Genomic DNA, 27198 nt, shown 5'->3' with positions numbered 1-27198 from the left:
TAGGTTGGTTGAATACGCTGACCCAATTAACCATATCAGAAAACACATTTAAAAATATGGCTAAATCCTTTGTCAAGTGTAAGTCTGGACAAACTTGAAGTGAGGTGTTGCATGGAATATTTTACTGGCAGACGTGGGGAGTTCAGACAATGCAGTCATTTTGCACAACACCTGTCCTTCTTTGGGTCACGGATGACTATTCCAGTTGACTTTTGACCTTAAGGGCATTTATTTATTGTTTTAACCCCATAGATAGTTTCATATGACAGCAAAAGATGCATTTCTTAATTAGATTGGGTTTAAAACTGGCAATGCAACACCATATGAGCAAATGCTTTAAGAAATTAGAAGAAAAAAAATTCTAAAGAATTGGCTGAACTAAGCCAATATGATCGAGAGATAAGCTTCTTAGATCTTATTTCCTACGGCTTGTGCCAAGAAAAAAAAAAAGCTCAACTACCAAAAATATCATGAATCATTATAAATGGAGGGCAGTATCCTTGAGGAGAGTAGTGTGCTGTTAATCCGTCACTTAGTTGTCAATAAAAATGCCACAACTACTTTAGGGGACAGCATTTAAAATAAAATGGAGTTAGAGAGTGTGATGATGTTGAGCTATGATGAATGCAGATGAGGGTCAAAAGGTCATGAAGAGTTGGATATGTGAGTTTGATTGACATCTGAGGAATGACTAATAAGTACACAAATTGCTCTTTGGGATTGTAGTTGGAATTCATCAATTGTTGTTGGGTTTTCATTTTTTAACAGTTTCAAACTCATTTATTTGTCATCACTGTCATATTATCATATGGGCAGAAAAATATGCCATTTTAAAAACAGTTAAATTCCAGTGTTTGCTAACTGCTGCTTTTGTGTTTTATAGTTATTTTCAGGCTTCCCTGTTCATAAAGTCCATCTTTATGAACAAGCAAGGGGGTGAGAAAAGGAGAAGGAGGGGAGAGAGGGAAAGAGTAGGGAGGGAGAAAAGAGAGAGAGAGAGAGTGAGAGAGAGACTGAGGGATGTGGCATCTCTTCTTCTCCTGCATTTGGTTTACGGACAGCGGAGAAGCAGCGACCATGCTGTGGAAACTAGTTGAGAATGTCAAGTATGAAGACATTTACGAGGTAAACTTCTCAACTTGTAAATTTGCTTGTGAATTCCGAAGGTTGAAACTTGTCATTTTGACTGTGACTTATTTTAATATAGATTACATGCATGTGTTATTATAATATTAACTGGACAAAAAGGTGGGCAAGGTTAGTATTTGATTAATATATATTATAAAGACTCTTATATAAAACAACTAGAATTGCTGCATAATGCTATCGTTCAGGCAAGTGAGAAGTATGTAAATCATTTTAGCTTTTATCCCAGAAGTATAATAGAAGAAAATGCAGGCGAATTGCTGCAGACGTGTGAGGGGGGGAGGAAAGGGCCCCTCGCCCGAGCCCAGTGGGAGAGCCTTGTCTCGTGCCGCACATGGCCTCTCTCCCACGGCCACCCGAGTGTAAGGGAGCGCCTAATGTCATTAAACAAGTCTCCGTGGAGGCCATTGTGGAGTTTATTGCGCCTTTTGACTCATGCCATGGTTCACACGAGCCCCGCACGTGCATCACTATACTTTCTTTTGGCCATTAAACCAAACTTCCGCTTGATTGGCTTATCTTGGAGAGTAAGAAGAGGGAGTTTTATTTGTCAACATGGAAATTTAAGGCATCTTATATGTATGTATTAGTAGTTGTACTATGGTTTGAATGCATTACTGTTTTTTTATGTGGGACCATATAACATTGTATGAATGTTTTTTAGTTTTAATTATTTTTCAAATTATGTTTTATGAGCAGTATTAAAATGATAAATGTTAAAATGTGGTATATAGACATATGTGATATAGAAATATAAGATAACACATTAAAATATACCAATTGGTTTTAGAATTACTTTTGGGTAATCAGAACCTAAAATGTACTTAACAGTATTTTCCGCAAAAGTTTTGTATATTTGAATGTTTTTCATAGAACATAGTGTGTGTATTGATATACATATCATTTATAAGAATAATACATTTTACTTGCAACGTTTTTTCCAGATGAAATATATTTAAATTGTATTTCAAAGTATGTTTAGAAAAAGTTGAGACTTTAACTTAATATTCCACTGATAGTAAAATACCAATAGATTTTGATATTTGTGTTCAAATATGTGTGTTTTGACAGATGTGGGGTTTTTTTTAGTGATGGAGAAGTTAAATTATATTGGAACAAAATGATAGCCTCTTTTAAGATGGTGTATTTTCACCTTTTGTGGGTGTGTCTGTACCTGCGATAGATGGGATGTATTTGTGATAAATGGTTCAAAACCATGGACTGAGACATTATTAGTTTGTTTAAAAAGACATATACAGATGTTTAGGATGCTTTATTCATATGCATGTCTCCTTTTCACGCGCATTAATAAAAGTGGGCATCTCAGTTATGAATAACAATTACACAGGGAAGGGTGGGGGGTCAGAGAGAGAGAGATGGGTTGAGGGAAAGGAAGAGAGAGAGGGAGAGAGAGGGGGTGTAGAGCTAGAGAAAGAGAGATAGAGAAAGAGTGAGAGAGAGAAGAGTGAGCAGCCCCTGGAGGTGTTTGGAGCGGCATATGCCCGGGATCTTCGGGACTAAAAAGTTGCCGTTTCGGTCCGTTTTGTTGTTTTAGTGAGGCTGCTTGTCCAGATGTTGGTACATTCCTATTGCACGGCGGTGAGTGCGTTGGGTTTTTTTTTTGCTCGTGGTAATTGATTCCACTGTGCTATACATTTTTGTCCTTCAGGGGCTATTTGGATTTTTTTTCCATTTTTTTTGGGTGAGTTACTAATTTTTTTTCTTTCTCTCCTCCCTCAAGGACCGTCATGACGGCGTCTCGAGCCACAGCTCGCGCTTGTCTCAGCTGGGCTCGGTTTCCCACGCGGGGCCCTACTCCAGCGCGCCTCCCCTCTCCCACGCACCCGCGTCGGACTTCCAGCCGCCCTACTTCCCGCCGCCGTATCAGCCGCTGGCCCACTACCAGAGCCAGGACCCTTACTCCCACGTCAGCGACCCGTATTCCCTCAACTCGCTGCATCAGAGTCAACAGGGTGCGTGGGGGGCGAGGCAGCGGCAGGACGCCGCCGGGGAGCGGATGGACGGCTCGTCTTTGCTGGCTCAGCCGAGAGCCTCGCTGCCGCAACTGCCTGGATTGGACCCTCGGCGGGACTACGGAGGGATGAGGAGGCCCGATGTGCTTCTGCACGCCGCTCATCCTGGGCTGGAGTCCGGGATGGGCGACGGACTCTTGCACGGACTACACGGCCTAGAGGATGTGCAGGTGAGTCGGAGAAATTCATCCATCCTAGTAAGCCATTTTAATCTGTTTTCATTATTTTTATTTTTAATGTAAATTATTATTATTTGTATTTATTGTGCATGATTTTTTAGCATTTTTTTAATAGTGTGAATGATGTGCCCTTCAAAATGAACAATACGAACTAGGATATTGACTGAAGCTATACATTATATATATTTTTTTACTTGTGAGGATTTTTTTTTTTTAGAAAGATCAGAGGTCAGTGAATTGAGGTGGGCCCTTAGAGTTGACCCTTGAAATTATACAGCTGTGGTCTGAAGAAAAAGGCCCTCAGGGTGAGAACAGGGAGTCAGCCTTTAAATTACTTACTGTTTAATTGACTATGGCTGTTTCATAATATAGAAAATATGTAAACAGTATCGGAAGAAAGAAACATTAAAAATATGTAATGTATTACATATTATTTTATTCGCAACGTGGATCGATAAGCATGAATGAAATTGAAGGTGTTTCTTGAAATTCTAAATCATTTAAGTTTACAGCACAAGAAAAAATTCAAGAAACGCCTTCAATTTCATTCAAGATAATCAATTATTATATTTTATTATGATAGAATATGTTTTATTTTCTTCTCATGTGAAATGAAGCGGGGTTGTTGGCTGTTGGACAACGATTGAATTTACCTAAAACACCCAAGGCTTAATTACGTATGGCGTTAAGTGGGCTATTACAGTTTAAACTATCAGTACACAACGAGTTCATAACATGGTCTTTATCTGTCTTGGCACTGACAGACTATTGAAGACAGCAACGGAACCAGCATACTGGATCAATCTGTTATTAAGAAAGGTAAACTATATGCATGTGACTAATATGTGCATGTCAATAATTCATATAAGCAAAATCATTAAGCACTGAAATATCAACTTACATCTTAATTTAATTTTTTTGTATGCAGAATTGCATTCCAACACACACACACGCACATATGTACACACCGTATATGCGGGCTGCCCGGCGGATGAGTGTTTAGCCCGTAAACCTCACAGTGGGGGACCTGGGTTCAAATCTAGGTCGGTTCACCTGTATGTAGTTTGCATGTTCTCCCTTGGCCTCTGTGGGTTTTCTCCGGAGACTCCGATCTCCTCCCACATTCCAAAGACATGCATGGTAGGCTGATTGGACACTCTAAATTGCCCCTAGGTATGAGTGTGAGCATGCATGGTTATTTGTCTCCTTGTGCCCTGTGATTGGATGGCCACAAATTCATGATGTCCCCCACCTCTGGGGCCCTGCGTCAGCTGGGATTGGCTCCAGCACCCCCTGTGACCCTAATGAGGATAATATGGTTCAGAAATTAGATTATTTATATATATATATATATATATATATATATATATATATATATATATATATATATATATATATATATATATATATATATATATATATATATATATATATATATATATATATATATATATATATATATATATATATATATATATATATATATATATATATATATATATAGTCATATAATCCTAATTTATTTATTTATTTATTTTATTTAGTCATGTCAAATCATATTTTCAAACATATTATGAAGTGACCGATGAGTGTTTTATTATACGGTGGCGACAATTGATACTGATTCAGGCAATGCATGATTCCAAAGCATTAAAGTGGATTTCCTGCTGTAAAAACGGCCAGTTGTTCCTGCTCAGTGGCTCCACGAAGGGGGTGCTGTAAAGCGGGGATAACGACCCCTTCTACCCCCCCCTCCGAACGTCGCTGACAGGCCGCCACGCGTGCAGGCGAGTCGCTGATGATGTGCAATGATTCACTTGCGGGATGTTGAGTGACTGAGATCCCCGCGGGGCATTTAAGCCGCTGATGTAATAAATGGCACCGCTCACGGAGATCTCGTGAGCTCGTTTAGAGCTAATCTGCTGTATTATCCCCCGTGGAGCGATCAAAAAAAATAATCACACCGGCCCCGTGCAAGCATGCGTGTGTGGGTTTGGCAGCAGCGGCAGTTTGGACGCCTCGAACGGGCATTTCAATGGAAATAGGATGAAGGATCTCCGTAAAAATGGCCGTGCATGGTGGAAAAAAAAGATATGTGGTAAAGTGTAACAACCCGGTGAACAATATTCAATTGATTGGATTGCAGGATGGAGAATAGTAGCGTTTAAAAAATATAATCATGTGCAATATTTTGGAAAAAAAATGGGATGAAAATGATGCAAACGGCTATTTTTACATTTACAATGCAGAATGCATAGCCTATATTTTGCAAAAATGTGATGAAAATGCTGTAAATGATGATTTTCATTCATTATAATTCAAATAAGTGTTTAAAATAGATGCAAAATGATTGAAGAGGATAAATTACAATTAATATTATTGCTGAATCTTAGGGTATATATATATGTATATATATGAAGAAATGCTTTAAGGCATAAAAAAGGGAATGGTAAAAATAAAATTTCAATTTTACCTATGTATTTACATGCTGAAAAATAATTTTTGTTGAAAAATATAATTAAAATGTGCCCTTGTTTCAGTTCCCATGCCACACAAGAACATTGGTTCATTGATGCTGGGCAAAGATGGCTTGATCGGGGGAGTCAGCGTCAACATCAACGAACTTTTCTGTTCCGTACCGGGTCGGCTGTCCCTGCTCAGCTCCACCTCCAAATACAAAGTGACGGTTGGGGAGGTGCAGAGGAGACTTTCTCCACCTGAGTGCCTCAATGCATCCTTATTGGGGGGCGTGCTGAGAAGGTATACACACACACACACACACAGATCACTTAAAGCGTCCCTGGTGGCATCAGCTTAAAGAAACACCATTTACACATGTGTAGTATGCATGCAAATGTTGACGTTTCCTTTTTTTTGACAGAGCAAAGTCCAAAAACGGTGGGAAATGCCTGAGAGAAAAACTAGAGAAGATTGGATTGAATTTACCTGCTGGGAGACGCAAGGCTGCAAATGTTACGTTACTGACATCACTTGTGGAAGGTGATTATGAGAATCATTTGTTTTAAGTTGATTTAAAGACGTGGCTGTTCAATTTCAATCATATTGAACATTATTGATACAACATTTTTAGATAGAGAGATAACTATGATTGAAATTGATGTAAGATATTTAGTTTTCATCTCCTTGATTTAGGATTTATTCAATATTAACTCACATTTTTAGGGGTTCTTTTATGCACATTTAAAAGGGGAAACATTATTTACCTCTATGAAAAGTAACATTTGGGTGTAAACATGACTTCATGCAAAATAACAGTTATATGTATGTATATACTGTCATATTGGAAGCTATCAAACTATTTGTCTAGATGCTTAACATCACTTCATACAAAATAAAAGCTATATGTCTGTATATACTGTCATTTTGGAAGCTATCAAACTATCTGTCTGGCTACCAATTCAGGGTGTCTCCTGCCTGGTAACCTTGGTTAGGTTCCAGCACCCCCAATGACCTTTGAGAGGATAAGCAGTTCAGAAAATGAATGAATTGAAGAAAAACAATACATTTTGTATCTGACTCCCATTGCTTTTCTGCAGGGGAGGCCGTTCATCTGGCCAGGGACTTTGGCTACATCTGCGAGACGGAGTTCCCCACCAAAGCCGTGAGCGAATACCTTAATCGGCAGCACGCCGATCCCAACGAGCTGCACACGCGGAAAAACATGCTTCTGGCCACCAAGTGAGTTTGACGAACCGTTTGATTGGATTCTCCCTCGTTGTCTTTTATGGACGTTGCTGTTTGCTTCCCACTGATGATAACAGCATTTTCTAAAGCAATTTCAAATAGAGAATTTGTATACATGACTATTTTTAAGTGAGGGAATAATGAACATTTGTACTTAATTCAGGTAGTGCTATATAGCCTGAGAAACATATTGCACTCTGTTTCATTTAAATGACATAACTGGACACATTCTCAGGTGGAAAATAGGCCATTCATCACATCCAAATGGGGGGGTTTCTGGTTTCAGGAATTAGTGGGAAATTAAATCCTCCCTTCATATTCCAGGGCCCTCCATGGTCCTCCTCTTAAAAGATGGCCTGAGGGAGTAAAGCCTGCTGTGTTATATATATATATATAAATATATATATGCCTGGTCCATTCTGGAGCAGTGAGCATGTAGGCAATGACATTTGGATATGGGATTTCATTCATAGTTTGATATGGTTTTAACCTGAAATAAAATATAATGTTTGATGTTAAAAAATATCACCAGTTAATGCAAAAAAAAATCCATAGCTCCAATATTAATACATTTTATTTCAGGCAAATGTCAACCCTGCAAGATTAGCACTTTTGCACATTTTTTTAGTGTCTTTAAAAGATTCATTTACATGAAATTTAGATTTTACGTTGAAGAATTTGATGAGCCCAGTGGAGATCACTGACATTTAAAATTATAAGCTTAGAGGTTGTTAATGTAAGTGTGACCCTATTTCTTGTCTTAGAAACAATTTATTGGACTGATATCCATGTCAAATCACCAATAATAATCCATTTTATAGATGTTAAAGAGAAGAAATCATTTCTATGCTTTTAGCTTTAGCAACTGAGTAGGAATAGCTGTAAAAATGTCAAATAAAATTAAAATAATAATAACAAGTATAGTGGTAAAGTGAAAATACAGCTGATATAGACATGCATAGTCATTCTGTTTCCAGGATTATGTCTAAATATTTAGTATCTTAAATGTGTTCCTTTTAAAGGGGAAAATAATATGCAACTAACATGTAAAACGTGCCTATAAATATAATTATAAAACATTTTAGAATGCTTGACATGATTAAGAATCTGTATGTGTTATTTAACATCTGCAATGTTTAACTCCAAAAACTGTTTTCCACAAATATGTCTACAAATTGACAAAAAAACACAGGCAAATATCGAAATAATCCATAGTAGGCGTCTAACAAAAAATAAATATGATAAAATTAGACCCCCCCAAAAAAAAGGATAAAATACATTGAGTTCCATGAGTACAATTTTTCTACTACTTCTGTCTAGTGGATGTTTAGTATGGCTGTTCTGTTCGCTGGTGGTTGTTTGATGCTCAGATGTGAACCTGCTCCACTATACAGTGTGTTGGGGTGCCTCTTAGAAATTCATTATTTATCAGTGAAGTGTTTCAAGTCATCAGAAAACAACAGCGAGGGCCTAAAGTGTAGCCCGGGGTGGAGACTTTTTCTCTCTACCCAACTAACCCCAGCTGGGCTTGGCCTCCACCGCCTGTCACTCATTTGCTCTAGTGCTGCCCTTAGGCCTCTTCAATGTGTGTGTGTGTGTGTGTGTGTGTGTGTGTGTGTGTGTGTGTAAGAGGGGGCGGGGCTGCAAAGATCCCTTGAATACAAATTAAACCCTAAACTAAAGATTTATTTTTAAGTTTAATGCGGTGCCTAAAATTTGACGTCAATAGTAAAAAGCCATTCTTACATATAAACACATTGAAATAGTAGAATCATTTTTATTGTGGTAATTTTCTACATCAATTGCTTTTTAAATTATTTTTAAGAAGAATCTAAAATAAATATGTATGCAATTGTTAAATATTTGTATTTGGATGAAAAAATATAACAAAGATGTGCCCTATTAGAACACAAAGATGGCAATGGAGAGCTGTTGGGAAATATTTATGTATTATTCTTTTCTTCCGAAATTACTGCAATGTAATGTCAGTATAGTTTTTTGGGTTCCTTGTGACTTTGACAATAAATGAATGAATATATAAAAATTCTCCAGAGAACTCATCTTGCACAGGAAGAAGGAACATAGGGATTTACAAAGTGCCTTCAAGTACAAAGTCAGCTTCTATATTTAAACATGCAATAAAGCACAAGGAATGTCGCATTAACAATGCAGCATGGGAGGGAAAACACTCTGCATGTTTTTGTAAACAAATCAGAATTATATTAAGTGAACAAAAGATAAACATCCCAAATGACATTTTTTTCAATGATAGCTTATGAACAATGTGCATGGCGTTGTGTATTTAACGGTTACATTTTAAATATTAACATTTTATTTCTCCCACACTGTGATATAAGACAATTCATGAGCTTTCATTACCAAAAAAACACTTGATACCATCTTTTCTCAAGTCAATACATTCATGTTTATTAAATTATTTTACTAATTCCTACCGTATTTCATCCTGTTGAAAAGTAATGAAACGGACTACCGTATTTTCCGGACTATAAGTCACACTCTTTTCACAGTTTGGCTGGGCCTGCGACTAATACTCAAATGCGAGTTGTGTTTTTTTTAGGTTGTACCTATCTGACAAACTGTTATGTTAAAAATGCCTATTTAGCATGTTGATCTTCTTTATTTTTAGGAATAGTGGAAACATTCCAAGACATTCTATTGACGCTATCATCCATCTTTTTCCTCTTTTCCTTCCAGACAACTGTGTAAGGAGTTCACAGACCTGCTGGCCCAGGATAGAACTCCCCTTGGCAACTCAAGGCCCAGCCCCATCCTGGAACCTGGAATCCAGAGCTGCCTCTCCCACTTTTCCTTCATCACGCACGGCTTTGGTTCGCCCGCCATCTGCGCCGCGCTCACGGCCCTCCAAAACTACCTCACTGAGGCCCTCAAAGGACTCGACAAGATGTTCCTCAACAACCCTCCAAACCGACATGGGGACAACAAGGCCGATAAAGAGGAAAAACAGAGGAAATGAACCCTGTTGTTGCTTTATGCCAGCGAGACTAAGTTGCCACACGCGGCCTGCATGAGAAAGAAGGCGAATGGAAAACCTCAGAGACAAAGAGGGATTGTTCATCTGCGTTACCTTCTTCCATTCCCCCCCTGAGGATATGCTGGTTGGGGCGTTTCATCCATTTTACCAGTATGCAGACTGAGATGCTGTGTGCAGCAACAGACTTTGTGTGCGCTTGTGTTTGTCTCCATGCAACAAAAGCATTGTGAGTATGAAGATAGGTGATGAGCTATCTATCTGTGAAACAGATTTGTTTGGGTCACTAAGTAGAAGGGAGGGCGGGGTAATTTATGCGTGTACATATTTATTTATATTCATTTTAACGGTTGATTTTGTAAATAGGTGCCCGCTTTTTTGGAGTAGGCCTATTTAACTGTAATTTGATCTTTGTGAGTCGCCAATGGATTGGGGGATAGGAGGGAGTAGGGACTCATCCAGTGTTTTTCTCTTCTTATAGAGCTGTTGTCATGGTGCTGATGATGGGTAGACATGCTTTGAATTGTCCTGTGTTTTCATTTCTATCACATTGATAATAAATCATGTGTTTTATTATGAGAGGTATGCTGTTGTTTTGTCAGTGTTTTAGACTTAAAGCAAACTGCATGGTGTTTTGATCTTGATGCAAAGATGGTAGATATTAACTTATTTTTGGAAAAAATAAGGGGGGATAACAATAATGCCCCTTTTATTGGGATCATTGTAACATTCATTTGTTAAAACTGAATGCAGAGTTGAATCGTTGTTTTTACACGATGGGCCCTAAACGCACCGCTTGGCTGATTGGTCGTAAGTTTTGTCGCCGTTTTACGTCATTTTTGGAAGAATTTCATCCATCGAATTTCTAGGTGAAAACGTTCTTTTCCCGTCGTGACGTGAAGACCCGGCGAGACACGGTGCTGATGGCCACGCAGATCTAATTTAGTTTTAAGGTAGGACACCTTTCCACGTCTTTACAAACGTAATTTTCAGGAGAATTTCCATTAGCAAGCACACACGCACACATCTATCCATAGAATATGGATAAAGCTTGATTTAAGAATGGGTGGATGTTTTATGTTAACATTCTCATGCTATGTTTGTCCAAACCGTGCATCGTAGAGATTTGAACTTGTAATGGTGACCAGAAACGTCTAATAAACCAGCGATTTCATTTATTTACCTTCTCTAAGTGGGTAAACACAAGCTTTGGGCATTTGCAAGGGCTATCGATGAGTCCACCTGACCAGAAATATGTTAACTTAGTACTCTCTTGTGGCGACTTTAAGCATTACACTCTGCAGAAGTTAGTTGCGTGTTCTACGCAACAGCACTACTTTTTTGGGGTCATATATTTACTTTGGCATACCTGTCAACCTCGAACCATTTGTGATCTTACCAAATTTTGTTTTCGCCCTTACATATATGTATAAATACATGGAAAATCTTACCACTTTACTTTTTTGTAAAAAATCACGAACAACAAGTGAAAATGAAAGTAAACATAAACAAGGGAACAGGAAACGGAAATCACATGGTGAAAGTGTTACAAAACGAAATGTTTATCATGATCTTTTTTTTTTAGCCAATCAGAGGCGCCGGTACATATATCACTTGGCAGACATGCGTTTCCGGGAAGAAACAATGGCGGATGGTGAAAAATGGCTAGAAAGTGCCTTAATTTATTTTTTTTTCTCAAAATCACCGTTTAGCGTACCATTTTCATGTGTACAGCGTACCAATATAAAAATGGGCTTTCAGTTGTACCAATTACGGCGAGAACGTACCAGTTGACAGGTATGCTTTGGTTTACAATTTTTAACAAAAATAACACCCAAACATTTCCTAAATAGGTCCAATTCATCATCCTTTCTTTTGAAATTGACCATCAGTTTGTTTTATTTTTCCTAAAAGTCATACTTCTGCTTCTGTATACCTAATTTTACAGAAAAATAGTCAATTATGCATTATTTCTAACCTATACATTAAAAAAAAAACATCAGATGCATGATGGAATTGGAGAAGGTGATGTAGACAGTGAACCTTCACATGAAACTGCTTCTAAAGATTTCATTTAGTACCATTTATAATGCAGTTGCTCATCCACGCATTGCTTATGTACAAAATAATTCTAATTGGATTTAAGGAGTGGGCAATATAACTATTCTCTGCAACAACTGAGACTCATTCATTTAAATGGAAACTATGGACTATATAGTCTATCAATTCCCTGACTGTAAAACATTACAACCATTAATGTCTGAGTAATCAGTTTGGACACTTCAGTAGTGCAATTAAATTTCAAAACGTGATGCAATTTCTCATGACGCCATCATTCTCGGTGATCCTAGTACAATTCCAATACTTAAACGTACTACATCCATTAATATCTTGTTAAAAACAATCAAATGCACTATTCAATCGGAGTTCTACAACAGTCCCATTCATCAATGGGACGTTATCATAATTTGACTAAATCTGGATAGAATCGAGGATTCTTTAATTGTTTAATACATGATGTCAAAGTGGCGGTCCGGGGGCCAAATCTGGCCCGCCACCTTATTTTGTGTGGCCCGAAAAAGTGAATCATGAGGGCCAATTTTCTGTTTTAGGATCAAATTAAAGTGAAGATTTTAGATGTATTATATATTTCCTGATTTTCCCCCTTTTAAGTCAATAATTGTAAATTTTTAATCATTTTTTTCTGTGTTTTAATTCAACGAACCAATCCGAGTCTGTCACCCTTGTTTTAATACATGAATGTTTAGATTATCTTGCAAGAGGATCCTAAATGATTATCCTATAGTGCGTCTTGCTACCAGATTTTAATACCCAGTCTATTTTCTAGTGCAAAGTCCACCCTTACATTGTTCTGTTACAGCAGAAAGCGACTGTTTTTTTGCCTCACACTGATGATTACAAGGTTTTTTGTTGTTGTTGTTATTGTTGTTGTTTTTTGCAAACAATAAGGCTTTGGACCAAGACAACACCAATTCAGCTACTGGTAATAATCTACTAGATACTGATATTTTCATCATGCAAGAAGAATGCAATGTATTCCAGGGCAAGCCCACAGTAGAATGGATTCCGGGGAGATAATTGGCTGCATTCTAGAGGCCTCTCACTCGCACGTGCGCAAGGGGAAAGGAATTGTGCCTTGGGGGTCTTCTTCTGTGTTGGCTATCTTCTCCTGTGGTGGCTATCTTGCAATGTGCTAATGATGAGAGAGCACATAACACGGGCTGCAGCAGAAAAAGAGAGAATGAGCAAAAGCAAAGAGAAAACTGATTTAGATTTGGAAAGCAACATTATTAGGATTTTTTTTTTAAACTAGAAATTTGTACAATCGTATCACGTTATAAATTATCGGAAAAATAGAGCGATAGACAGAGAGGGGGAGATTGAGTGGGGGAAAAGAGAGAGGGAGAGAAGGGGGCCTGGGGCTGAGTGTGACCCATGGAGTGGAACTCTGCGTGACGCAGGTGCAGGAGTTCAGTACCCGCACGTCCGCAAGCGATTCCTGTTCAACAAAAGGAGAACCTACAGAGGATCAGTGGCTACACAACAAAGACAGGTTGGCTGGCTGCAACAATGAATGTGCATAGGGCCAGCATGACCTTATGATAAATTAGATCTCAAGATAAAGTATGGTGTATAGTGGATCCATATTTTGCAAAGAAACTTTTAAATTTTTTTTACATTGTGTCATGGTCTAGCTTAATGCATCCATTTGGATTTTTTCCATTTATTAGATTCATTAAGTGCAGTTCTAAATATGGTACCTTCACTTAATGCCTTCTTGTTAGGAAGCAGATTGATGCAAAAAGCACGCTACAGGCTAAAGGTTGTGCTGGATACCGCACATGCCCTCTCCCATTTACTTGTAATCTACATCAACAATTCTGCAATAATTAAATAACTCTGATCAAAATAATAATAATAATAATTGGGCTCCAAGGATCAATCGTTATTGACCTATGGTATGTTGCAACCAAGCTTCAAGACTTTCAATTTACAAATTACAGTGGAATAGAATGTTTATGTTATTGCTTACAAGAAGGAGATCAACAAAAACTACTAATAAGAAAAGCAAAGTAAAGGTAAAGGAAAGTAAATCATGAGTGCCGACTTTGTTTTAGGTTCTAATTAAAATAATAGATGTAGATGTACGTTATATATCCTGATTGCCCCCCTTCTAAATCAATAATTGCAATTTTTAATCTATTTTTTCTCTTTTTAGTTAAAAACAAATTCATTCAAAATTAAGCCATTTATTGAATGTCCACTTTAAGCTTAAAGTGATTCTCATGCATCTGATTTAATTTGTTTGTGTTCAGTAAACATGACACAGAGTGTTACTTTACGAGATAAACTAGTTGACAGATCCAGTTGTGAGAAACTGAGGCCATAAAAACTCAACACATGTGGAAGTTAAGTCTCGCATCCTGTTTCGGCCTGTCATTTTGCCAAAAAAAAAAAAAAAAAAAGAGTGAGAAAGCACGTTGCCATCAGCAAAGCCTCTCAGCACTCTGTCACCCAATGGGCTGTAAAAATGCTTATCCTACACACACACACATACATGCAGACAGCCGAGTGCAGGTCGGGAGTAATTCCCGCTCGCAGCACTGTGCTCCAGGCAATGAAGGCGCTGGATATTTCATTATTCATTAATTTACTGTTTAACAAATCCTGTCATTACTGAGCCGGAGCAGCGTTCTCTGTCTGCGCACACACAGACGCACAAAGACACAAAAACACACACGCACTAAGGCATAGTAGAGGGTGTCAGGCGTGGCAAATGGGCCTGTTTGATCCTGGCCTTCTCAACAAACGTGTAGAGACCCCATGAATAATAAGAAACGCACAGCACAGGCGGAACAAGTAAGCGTGACACCACCTCACAAAAAAAAGCCCTTTAGCGTGCAGCAAATGTCCGCTGGGGCCCGCAATAGACGCCTGAGGTTCTTTTATATGAAAAGACAAAACAAACAGTTGGCACAAGTGTGATCGATATGAAAGGCAAAGCCCCAACCACATTGAGGTGAGAGCCACACTGGGCCATTTCATTTTTTTTTACACTTTTTTGTTGCAAATGTGAAGGTTAGCCCAGCTGCTGTTTACTACCGATGTTTGTCTTTGGCTGCTTGCCATAAATAAAAGGAAAGGCGTTGTTAGTGCTATTATTACGGAATGTCTGACTCTGAAGTTTTGATGATTGTATGAATCTGGCTTGCACCTGCGTTCCTCAAAATGCGTATAAAAATATATATATAAGAACAAGACAAAACAAATATAGTATAGTCAAATTGATTTGCTTTTTGTTAACATATTTAGCAGCGGAATAATTCCAATATAGTTATCTGTGTGGTACTTAGATTATGTTACTGACAACAGTGTGTGACAGAAAACTAGTGAATTTATCTGAATACATTTCTAAGATGATGGAGTAATAATATGTTGGTATGAAATATTTGTACTGTTTTCCAAGTGAGTTGATTGCAAATTTGTTTGTTTGTTTCTAATGTGACAACACATCATTTTCTTTTGGTGGACATAGAGTACTATAAATTAAAATAAAATGGCCATTAATGCCAGGCGATGTCATCAGAATCTTTTCATTAAAATCTAAGCCCAAACGTTCTTATGGAGGTCACTCGTGGTAAATATTGAGCTAGTGCAGATCAGTTGGAGGAAGTATTGTGCATCTATCTATATTATATTTGCATATAATACATTTAACTCAAAGGTTCAAGAGATATGGACTTTTGACTTCCACCTACAAATATTAAAACGCCATTGATGTTTATTTTTTTTATACCAAAAGAATAATCAGGAAGAGACCTAGACTTTCTCAAAGGAATAGTGAAACCAACAAGAAAATGGCCCTGAACTCACTCCAAAAATCGGACCAAAAGTGAATCAGAATCACTAGGGAATTGACTTAGAATCCATGGTAGCATATCAACAACTATGACGACATTCCCACTTAATTTCTCCAGAAAATTCTAGTCTTAGAAAAAATACAACATAGTCAACAAACCCCTACCCACGTTTAGTCAAAACTTAAAAATCATAATAATCCAAAAAGAAAACCAATGACTTCCCAATAGGAACGCACTGCCCAAGTACACCGTGACCTGTGGGTGGTCACCGGCTTGATGTCATTAACATGTGACATATGTAGAGCTGACGAGGAGTGGCCGGAGGCCCATGTGCGCCTTCACGGACGGTCTTGTGTCTGCGGGGTCTGGCTGAGTGTGGTCTTTGTCAACAGTGGAGCAGCGAGTCAGTGTCTGATGTTACGAGTCAACGTGGGGATCAGTATGCATGACAGACAATGCGCATGGATGGTAGCTCAGGGTGTGAGTCGTGGCTGCTTGTTGTATTGGGAGGAGGGTGTCGGGGGGCGGAGGGCTCCAAGGAATGCTGGCAGTCAGAGTCCCTTAAGGACAATTTCAAGATATTAAGTCAATGTGACAGAGTTGCTGCCGACGCTGAGCCAAGGAAGCTTCCCAGACGGCTCAAGGTCACATAAAGGAGGACACGCTCATGTCACGACGCCACTAATGCTCATTTGGAGAAAAACGCCATGCTATACTATCATACTATCATGTGGGTGTTAAAGAGAACTGCATAGGTGATGTTATTCATCCTGCAGAAGAGTGAACAGCATGTTATTCTTTCATATTTTCTTTATTATATATGCAAGAGAACATTAGAATGTGATGTGAGGTCATGTGACAGGTTTTGCTAAGGAATGCATCAGTTGCCATTTTATTTTTAAATTGTAACATTGCAAGGATAACAAAAGGACTTGAATATGGAAAGTACAATTTTGGCATTTGAGGAATATTTATTAGTTAAACATTATTATTCTAATATGTGCTATTGTACTATTTCGGGCTGTCCAATGTTTGGGTCCAATCCTGTCTGTGGGTCGTTCTCCCTGATAGGCACCTGTAGCTCAGAATCATACTTTTATTTTGACATTGGTGACGTAAAACTTGATATTTGCAAGTTGTGTGACTGATGTAATGCACTTGTATTTTGCTCATATTTGTGGCAGCCAATGAGTTAACAAGAGACAGTTATGATTTGCTTTAGTGATGACCCTTAAATGCATGATTCCTTCATAATATTGTTACTTTTCTGGAGTGATAGCAATTGATTTACACAATTTAAATTTCAACATTGATTATAATGCTTTATCTTTTATTGAGCATTTGTATTAACATTTTTTTTGTTTCCTAGGTGGTGCTCCAAGCTGACTGGGTTAGACTCCAGTGACCCCCAAGACCCTTGTGAGGATTAGTGGTAAGTAAAATGAATGAATGAAGATTTCATATGACCTATTTAGTTCTTACAAATGTTGGTGAAAAATTGTATATAAGAATAATGAGAAGTTTCTGTATGGTAGACAATGAACTTTCAATCATTTTACATAACCCTTCACTATTTGTGAAACAATTCTGATAAATATAAGTAAATATTATAATAAATATCTTAGTTTTTGGGTTAAACCTGCACACAGCTGAGATTGAGCATCCCCCCATGCAATTCAATACGCATGTATTCCAGAATCCCTTGAGAATTTGTTATTATTAGATCTTTATTGTTTGAAGCCTTCTTGGGTCAGAGCAATTACAAACTAATGAACCCAAAATGCTTAAAATTCATTACAGGCCAGATATAAGACAGACTTTTAAAACAAAACCCCCAAAAATGAAAAAAGCAGTCTAGAGAGGGGACCAAAGTCTCTTAATCCTGCCAAAGGCTGAATAGAAATACTATAAGAAGGGATATCGCCAACAGTTACGACTCAATGCGTGTGAATTACAAACATTTAGATGTAATAAAGGAGTCACTATATGAGAAATGTGGATTCACTATAGTCCGCTAATCTGAAGACATTTAAATGAGTCTATCTGAGTCTCAGTGTATATATATATATTTATGTGTATATGTATTTTTATATATACATATATATACATGTTTGTATGTATATATATTTTTTTCTGCTATTAGATTGCTAGAATTATTTTATTTGATTTTGTTCTCATAACAAGCGGACCAAGTAAAAAATAGTGAATTGTTGGACTATTTTCTTCTGTCAAAAAGATTAAATAAAAAGATTTATTTAAAAAAATGAGCAAAAAAAACTGCATATATAGAATATTAAAAATGTCATATACACCATCATGGCAAGGCTCAGAACATTATGAGTAGTTAAAACAGTTTCTCAATTTTCAGTCTTAGCATGGAAATATTTGAAGCCCCATTTAATTGATTGACCTTGTTAAGTACCCCTCCAAGCCTGCTGGCATTATGAATTGATTTACTTTCAAAAGAAACATTTGCACGGTTCCTCTTAATCCCTCCTTTTAAATAAACACAGCTCTTGTGCACTGAGGCGTGTCACTGAGAATGGAAGAGCAAACACAAGCACTCATTGGCCTTTAGTTTATCTTTTGGGCTAACGAGTTGCCTCATGATGTGAATATTCTACTAGAGTTTGGTTTGTTCAGTCTTTCTTTTTGTTATTTACACTGCTAGTTTATTCACTTCATTGGTTTATGAAACATTTAAGAAATATTCACAATTGAACAGCATTCATCATTTGATCATGCATTAAAACAAAGTCCATGTCAGATCAACTTAACCTACAAAATCAAATCGCCATATCTTTCAGTCTCTTGTGTCCTTCCAAATTAGAATGTAAATGCCTTGCAAACAGGTAAGGCGTGACTGCAGATTTGGTAACAACAATTCTGGCGAGATAGGAAGAGGGGAGCGCGTCTGATCATTTGTTATCGAAAAAGATGATGAGGGGGAGAAGAGACAGTGTATTATCTGCTGTGTTTCAGATATAATAGAAATTCATCTTTGGCTCACAGACTGTGTGAAAGAGAGAGAGCGAGAGAGAGAGTTTGCCTGGGGGCAATGGAGGTCTCTGCTCGGTGTCTGAACAAAATGCCTAGTCTGATCGAGTGTGCAAGGCCATGAACCAACCATCTGCCCCTATAGCATCAAGCGCACCCTCATAACACTTCTAATACTCTTTATATATATGTGTGTGTGTGTACATGGGAGTGTGCGTGCGTATTAAGGCTAGACAGAGATATAGCCACAAGTCCAATTCAGTTGGAATGCACAAGAAAGAAAAGCACTGTTGAAAAGGACTCCAATTAAGAGGAAATAATTCAGAAATACTTTTTATTTGTAGCATTATTGTCTTGAGCTATGGATCAATGGATGGACAGGTTCAACACTTTTGGATGCACTATTTATGCAAACTACATAGAATCTTTCAGAGCACTAGGAAAATAATTACTGTGTATACCATACCAAGTCTGTATATGTATTTTTTTTTTATCTCTGACCATTGATAGCCTCTTATTTTTAGTTTTTTAGGCTGTAGTGATCTAAACAATATGTAACAGATGCCCATTTAGCCTGTTGTTCTTTATTTTACTATAATTTTATTGACATATCTTGGTTATTGGTTTCTCATCTCCTTTTCTGAACTGCTTTATTCTCGTTTTTCCTCTTCACCTTCTACCTATTTACTATGTTGTTCGGTACATACTCCCAAATAGTAAAACCTAATAGTATGGGAAACATAGATGACTTGATAAAGAAGACAGACCAATTTTGAATTCCGTTTCAGTTCTTCAGGGCTAAAACAACAATACTTGTGTTGCCTAGTGTAAGAATTTATGGGTATAGTATATTGGATAATCTAGCCAATGAAACTGTATGATATCCACTTTGGCTGAGTGTGAGACAAGGAGACAAAAGGGACCGTGGTGTGGCCAAAGGGCTGCTTGGGTTACCTTGGACATCGGCACAAGGGCTTTTCTTGACGTCTACCGGAGAGGACAGGAGGAGGCCCGGCTGTGACACTCATCCCATCTGAAGCCTCCATCTGTACTGGTGTCTCCCCACCAGTCAAGTAGCCAAACACACACGTATAGCCAGCATTGCGTATGGTTCTAATTGATTCTGACAGTGCTCACATTCTGTTAGGCCCCACAGTGTTAGTGCATGTCACTGACCATAACCAAAACATACACTCCTCTAAAGGAGCTACACCACAGGACACAAACGCGGACACCCGAGGAACAGCAAAAGACAAGGATGTGGGGAGGGTGTCCGAGGGAAGGAGAACAGATGCCTGCGGGTCATGTCATGTCTCTGACATTAGGGCGAAGTCAGGGGCAACGTAGCCAGTGGAAACAAAGTAAGTAGCCATGCTTTATGATGCACTAGGCCAAAATATGTTGGATCCAGTATGAATGCTTTGCCAAAAAACAACAACTATAAGAAAAGACTGTGTTCCACTAAAAATTGGCATTAAGAGGACATCAGTGGTCATTCTTGGGCATCTTTCAATTTTCAATATTCTGTCATATTATAGTCACAATCAAAGAGTTTTCTTTTGAACATTTATTAGGAATTTTAGTAGATTATTTATCTTTTCTTTTTCACTCCCTAAATATGTATTGATCAGTCACAAGTCAAAATGTATAGTAACAGGTTAGTGACAAAGTATTTAGCAAAACTTTAGAACCCTATTCATTCAGAATTAGCAATAATAGTTTAAAAGCAAATAATATTTGCCATGTTAAAATACAAGTAACAAATGGAGACTGAAATCACCTCTTTACCCTCTTTAACTCCTTCCATCAGATTTCATAATAATATTTTGAAACTGTGCCAACACATTTAGCCACACAGCCTACTGAAAATTGAAAGACAATAGCACTAATAGAGCGAAAACGTTGCCTGTGTGGCGGTTACTCTTCTGAGTCGTTGCACATAGACACAAACACACACACGCACGCAAGGAACAGATTGGGTTTGATTGACAGCTCTGACCTCAATGTGCATTTTTCTCCTATCCCGCAAGGCACAAACACACAATCACGCAGACAAACAGATAAACACACCTTACATGTGTGTACAAATGTCAACTGACAAAAACTTTTTTTTTTATCAGTTCATGTGGTGAACGTGTATGTTCGGTATATTAGTGCATGTACCATTACTGAAGATGAACATTTAATCTCAAGTCTAATTCAGGTTTGTGTTAGGTGCAGCGTAAAACGAGAAATGCATCAACTTGACTTTAGTTTTTGTCACTTTGCGTTAAGGGTTCTCAAGGATTTTCAAGGACATCTTAATCCCAGCTAAAAGCAGGTGGTGACCAGCCAATTGCAGGGCACTAGGAAACGGACAACTATTCACGCTCAGACTCAAACCTAAGGGCAATATAGAGAATTCAATTAGCTCATCAGGCACGTTTTTGGAATGTGGGAGAAAACCAGAGCACCTGGAGAAAACCTACTCAAACAGGGGAGGACATGCAAACTGCACCTAGGAGGACCGGACTGGGATCGAACCCAGTACCCCAGAACCATGAGGCCAACACGCTAGCCACTCATACCCCGGTCCGCCTATGTCTATAAATATAGGAGTAACTTAATTTTAGACTGTCCAGAATGGGGGAGGTCTCAAAATGTTGCTTGCTTTGTTACTACTTGTTATTCTTGCTCTTGGGGACGATAGTAAGTGAAATTGCCACTCCATTTTTTTTGTGGATGGTAACAATGAAATTTAGTCGGCATACACATCGATGTTAGGAGCCTTATTTTCTCTTCTTTTTGTCAGGGTAGATCATTTGCATTCATTAATTAGGGATTTACAGTAGAGAGTATGCATGGTTTATAATTGTGCCTCTGGGCTGATGAGACGTTTTGCGAATGAGCCAAGTGGTTGTAAATCATTTTGAACTTGTTTTAGGCATGTGTAGTGATGGCAAAGTTAAAGCTTTAATATCTAGAGTTCTACTTTGAAATGGTTACAATAGAAAGTTTGACTGTTACCATTTAACATTGACAACAGTATTACTTTTAAACTAAATCTTCAGTTTGGGTTTACCATGACTTGATGATTTTTTTTCAACCTCATATGTGGCTTGAAATACAGCAAACTAACTGATTTACAAATAGAGTGACTAATAGAGAAATTATACATTTATGTGATAGATCCCAGCCAAAAGCTAAGGATGGGGACAAGTGGTTTATATACTGTGTACAGACCACTTACAAGGGACATTGAAATATTCTTCATATTAAATAAACAAAAAATTGTCATCAATTGTAGATATATTTTTAATTATTACTGTGTACTGGCAAAACAAATCTGGCTGTGGCCGCAGTGAGTCAGGTCCGTAGGTTGCTGCACATTGTTTGCTCTCAGATGTTGGCTAAGAACGGCCAAAGGCAAGACAAAATGAGTGTTAACAAGAGGGGATACCAGCCGCTTCCAGCACTGAGTCTCCACTCGCTTGCCGAAGCCCACAGTGGGTGAATATTCATCCCAGTTCTTGTAATCGCGTTGACTTAGGTGCGAGTCAAAGCGAGGATTCGTATTTAAAGCCTGCAGGGTTTCACAGAATGAACACTGCATTGTTTGTATTGAGCGAACTAGTATATTACTGATTTGGAATATTGTTGCTTCTAATACAGTTTTATTTTCATTATATTCACAAGGCAAATACATCAGAGAAGGCTGTGTTTTTTTTTGGTTTAGTAATAAAAAGCCAAAGAGTAAATAAATAATATTATAGAAGATTTATAATAACTTCCTCAGCCATTCCCAGTCAAAATGCTTAGAGGTTTATTGCCTTCAATGGCAGCCTGAGAATTAATGCTTAATCTTTCTCTTTGAGTTTTCCAAGAAAATGCCTCTGAAGTTCTGCAATTGATTCATTTTACGTTAAGGCATCGGAAGAGAACAGATGGCAGCAGCAGTGATTCAAATTGTTCTTGTTATTTCAGGCAAAATCGAGACTATTCCAGTCCCGTTATCTTGGAATCACATTCAATTTGAATGAGTTGACTTAGTTGTTAATATACTTCATGCTGTGATGTGACTGACATGAAAAATGGTGACAAAGAGAAGCAAAGCATTTGTGCTCTTTTTGTAACTTGAAAAAAAAAACTTCATTATAGCTCGACACACTCAAACAAACAAACAAACAAGCAGATAACGAAGGCGGTTCACGAAATGGGGGTGTCAAAGTAGAAAGCGAGAGGGGGCTCACCATCTTCTCTATTAAATCAGGCTGACAAATTCTCGCTGTTAATTTGCGTTTGGTTAATTAACTAATTACTGAGGATGTCTAAGGGCGAGGCTGTCTGTCAGCCTGTATCAGTAATTATTTTCATCGTTTTAATTAGACTCACACATTTCTACTCTCAATTTCTCATCCCCTCCAAATGTTTAATTTGTGGGTGCCCATGCTTTATGACAGCAATGCGGGTCCTCTTGAACTTACATATATCTAGATTATTTGTGTTGACCTATGAAATCGATCAGAAATGTGACAAACTGTTAAAAAATAAGTTATACTATTGTATTTGAACGGTAGATCTGAACCAAGGTCGTGTTACATATCAAATGAGATGTCCACCAAAACTCACCAGTTTTAGTCAGGCTCTATTGCATGAAGGCTCTTTTAAAATTACTTTTGCCAAAGCAAATAATGTGATTTATTGTTTATAGAATGTATTATAAAGTTCCTAATGTTCATTCATATCAATGGACAATTTTGAGAGGTCAAATTACCCTACCATGTTCCTAATGTGTATTCATTCATACCTATGGACAATTTTGAGAGGTCAAATTAACCTACCATGCATTTTTTTTTTTTAGATGTGGTATGAAACCTGGAGCACCTGGAGAAATCTTACACATGAAAGTCTTAACCCACTCACCCACCATTGATTGAAGCCTCAATCTCGGAACTGTGAAGCTGACATACTAACCAATCTTCCATGATGCCCTCCTTGTGAGTATGAAATGATCCATTCATTCATTTTTCTGAACTCTTTATCCTCACAAAGGTCATTGGAGGTGCTTAGATATCCAACACTTTCCCTGAAAAAAAAGTGCTCATCACCATTGTGGCTTACGTTGTATAGTCAAAGATAAAGTCTAGTTTACAGCATACGAACATTCCATTCAAAACTCGGACCAAAATCTCCAAAGGTGAAGTTGGAACACTCAACAAGAACACTAATAACTACTTGTAGAACAAGTAGAGGTTTAATGTTAATTATCCACAGCAGAACCTCTGAAATCATTGTGGTAACCACAAGAGTGATCAATAAACCATTTCATAAGAAACATTGAAAGTTTTGCCAGGGAATGTTAGAATGCCTGCAAAAAAGTTATTTATGAGTGATAGATTGAGGGGAAAAGCAGCTTCATCTGTTGTCTAAAGTCATTATCTCCAAACAATATTTGTTAGATGTCTGCCTTTAACTCCTCAGCAAAAATAATCGAGCTTTGTTTGCCTCAAAGACATAAAACAAAAAAGATCAGTCATAGTAATCAATAAGAGATGTATGATTTCCCCCGTGAAAGCTAGAAAGTGCTATTCTTATAGATTGGTGGTTCTAGAAGAGGACTTCTGTCTTTTAGATGCGTATCTCAGCAAACATTTATTAAATATTAGTTTATCAATTAGGTTATTCTATTAGGATCACAATCTGTGATCACTATAGAAAACAAGATTCATTGTTCCAGTTCAGAAATTGGGTTACTTTTTTTGGTTATTTAGTATTTACTTTAACTTCATTTTCATGTAACTGTCTAACCAATGAATCTCAAGAAGAAACATTTTTGAGTAGTTGCAATCATTTTAAAATGATGTACAGCACAAAGCTCCTTTAACATTGCCAGTGAAAGCAACTAATGTGCATCATCTTAATGTTTAGTTCTTAAAATGCCCTAACTGGCATTCCTCAAGAATTTATCAAGGTTAATGTAAGAGTTTTAAATACAATATGAAGCCATCTTAGACTAAAATGTAATGCTAACATGGGGTCAAATATCATAGACAACAAAAATCACTCCTTCCTAAAAAGTCCGAACATTTCTCAGATACACTCTAAAAACACAAATGTGTAGAAAACTTTGGTACTTTTGCCTTGCCTTGTCTTTTAATGGCTTAAATATTTCATGCCGGGAATTGGTTGCCTGATCAGCAGTTTTACGCCAGGTCAGATCGAGGCAGAACGGAGGCTGTAAACAGCAAGCAGATCTCTGGCAGAGCGGCCAAACGGCAGATTTCATCCCAGGAAGCCAACTTTAGAAAACGGGCAGAACTAATGAGGACGCTGAGTGAACACACGCACACACACATACATAAAACAGGCATACCATCCACACCCACATCCACACACAGCGTCTGAGCATTTGGAGGCCCCAGGGCCCCGGGGCCAGAGCAGCCCAGATACCTGATGGGAGCAGGGACATCAAAGCTGCAGGATTAAAGAGAGGAGAGGAGAGAGTGCCGCAGGCAGGAAATGCTAACTTATTATCCGCTTCCCAGCTAATCCTGTTATCTACAGAATATAGCTGTGTTTAACCCCCCTACACACCTCCCTCTGACAACACACACATATGGCATACACACAGAATGCAGTGTTTTTTTGGGTTCAACAGTCTCCCAGAGCACCCTCTGGTACCACTTGGAACCCCTAAAAACCATCTGCTTGTGAATCTTTGTTCGAAATAATGTAAACGTACCAAAGCATCTTTGGCCGTAGAAGTTAACCCAACAGACTGGTTCCTCAATGCGCTTCACTTTTTACCAGTGACGTAATATACCCCCTGGCAAACATGCTGTGGGTCTGTCGATTGTGGTCGCCTCAGGCTAAAAGAGGGACCAGAGCATTTTTTATTTGTGTCCCAACATTTACCAATCATAGACATTGCTGTGTTTAGAAAACAGCTATTTAAAACAATGTAATGATTCACATCTGACTTTCTCAATTCTGGCATGTGATCAATTTACTGTATTTCCTCTGCAATTACAAAAGTATAAAAATCAAGCATCGCTTTTACCTGGACTTTAGTCTGATTCAAAGTAAAAATGGAGTTTCTGTTATTATCATGGTGACCCTAACTCAGGGGTGGGCAAACTTTTTCACCATTCCAACCCATAAAGAGGACACTTTTTCACCAATCACATGCAATCAGTGGATTTCGGTCAGATGCATGTTGCTTTCTGCAGAAATCTTATTGGTCATAGTGTCTGTGCTGGATCGGTTGGTACCTAAACCTGCACCCACAGCGGCCCTCGAGGACTGATTTCCCCACCCCTGCCCTAACTCATGTAGTGTAGGGGGTAGCAATAAACTCTGCATTAGGAAAAAAGTTAATCTTTAAGGTTCCTTTTAGTGATTGCCTGAATTTATCTCACTTCAGTGTTTTGACAAAAATGGAAAACAGTACATGAGAAGAAAGTCGGAATTCTATCCATCCATTTTTGGTAACCTTTATCCTCATTAGTGAAGTTAACAGCCTATTCCAGATGCTTTCAGGTGAAAGGTTTGACATCTGACACCCATTTAGACTCAAATTCACACAATTCCATCTCAGAGTAGGATTAGAACCCACTATATAACACTAACGGACAAGCCGTAGGTTTAACAGACTCTACGGTAGAGTGACATTGTCGAGAACCATGTTAGTTTTATTTAGGAATAAAATAGGTTTTGCAAACTGGTTGAATGGTCATAGTGGAAATTTACTTTGACTGGAATAATATCTTTTGTTTTTAATTAACTCAAAGTTGCAGAAAAAGTTGCAGTTGCTGTTTTTTTCTTTTACAAATATACTTTATTGGTGTCCTCAGTTGATGGATATTATGCACTGTACTGTAATGCCGGTTTCTAGAGAATAAGGCTACTGGCTAATAGTTTTCCTTTAATATTTTATCATTATTCCTATTGCATTTCTTTGCATAACATGGGAATTTCTGATTATATTGTAAAGTATTTTCAGATTTTGTCTTTTTAGGACTTATTTTTATCAAGATTATACTCTAAAACATTTTTAAAAAACTTCATTCCCCTCAAATGAGACCGTTAGTTGACCTTGACTTGTTGTGAATAGAAAATGTCCTAATATCCCATACATCCATGGAATCACTTTGACAGAGCCAGCGTATGAATAATTTAGGCCAAAATGTATTCAGTAAGTTTACAGTCACTTTGACCTGTGACCTTAAAATTTAAATCAGTTCATATTTCTGTCCAATCACATTCCA

The 27198-nt window shown here is 37.9% G+C and overlaps 1 protein-coding gene and 1 long non-coding RNA gene across 3 annotated transcripts; both read left to right on the top strand.

Annotated features, from left to right (window-relative positions):
• Positions 1 to 1017: 1017 nt before the first annotated feature.
• On the top strand, positions 1018 to 10658 carry tfap2b (transcription factor AP-2 beta). 2 transcript variants are annotated; one of them, XM_077711935.1, is made up of 7 exons: positions 1018 to 1125; positions 2888 to 3349; positions 4123 to 4177; positions 5899 to 6118; positions 6240 to 6358; positions 6916 to 7057; positions 9779 to 10658. In XM_077711935.1, the coding sequence occupies exons 1-7, from the start codon at positions 1021 to 1023 to the stop codon at positions 10056 to 10058; spliced, it is 1383 nt and encodes a 460-aa protein (XP_077568061.1). In that variant the 5' UTR covers positions 1018 to 1020; the 3' UTR covers positions 10059 to 10658. The 2 variants fall into 2 exon arrangements, with proteins under 2 accessions (XP_077568061.1, XP_077568067.1); XM_077711941.1 differs by lacking the exon at positions 1018 to 1125 and adding an exon at positions 2591 to 2745.
• A 231-nt stretch (positions 10659 to 10889) lies between these two features.
• Positions 10890 to 25777, top strand: LOC144193271 (uncharacterized). The gene is made up of 4 exons (XR_013325710.1): positions 10890 to 11026; positions 17325 to 17387; positions 23793 to 23928; positions 25144 to 25777. It is a non-coding gene; the product is annotated as an uncharacterized LOC144193271 (long non-coding RNA).
• Positions 25778 to 27198: the final 1421 nt, after the last annotated feature.

The sequence above is a fragment of the Stigmatopora nigra genome, chromosome 2 (genome assembly GCF_051989575.1).
Source record: "Stigmatopora nigra isolate UIUO_SnigA chromosome 2, RoL_Snig_1.1, whole genome shotgun sequence".
Lineage (NCBI taxonomy): Eukaryota > Metazoa > Chordata > Actinopteri > Syngnathiformes > Syngnathidae > Stigmatopora > Stigmatopora nigra.
The sequence above is the reverse complement of the archived record's forward strand: the minus strand, read 5'-3'. Positions and strand labels throughout refer to the sequence as shown.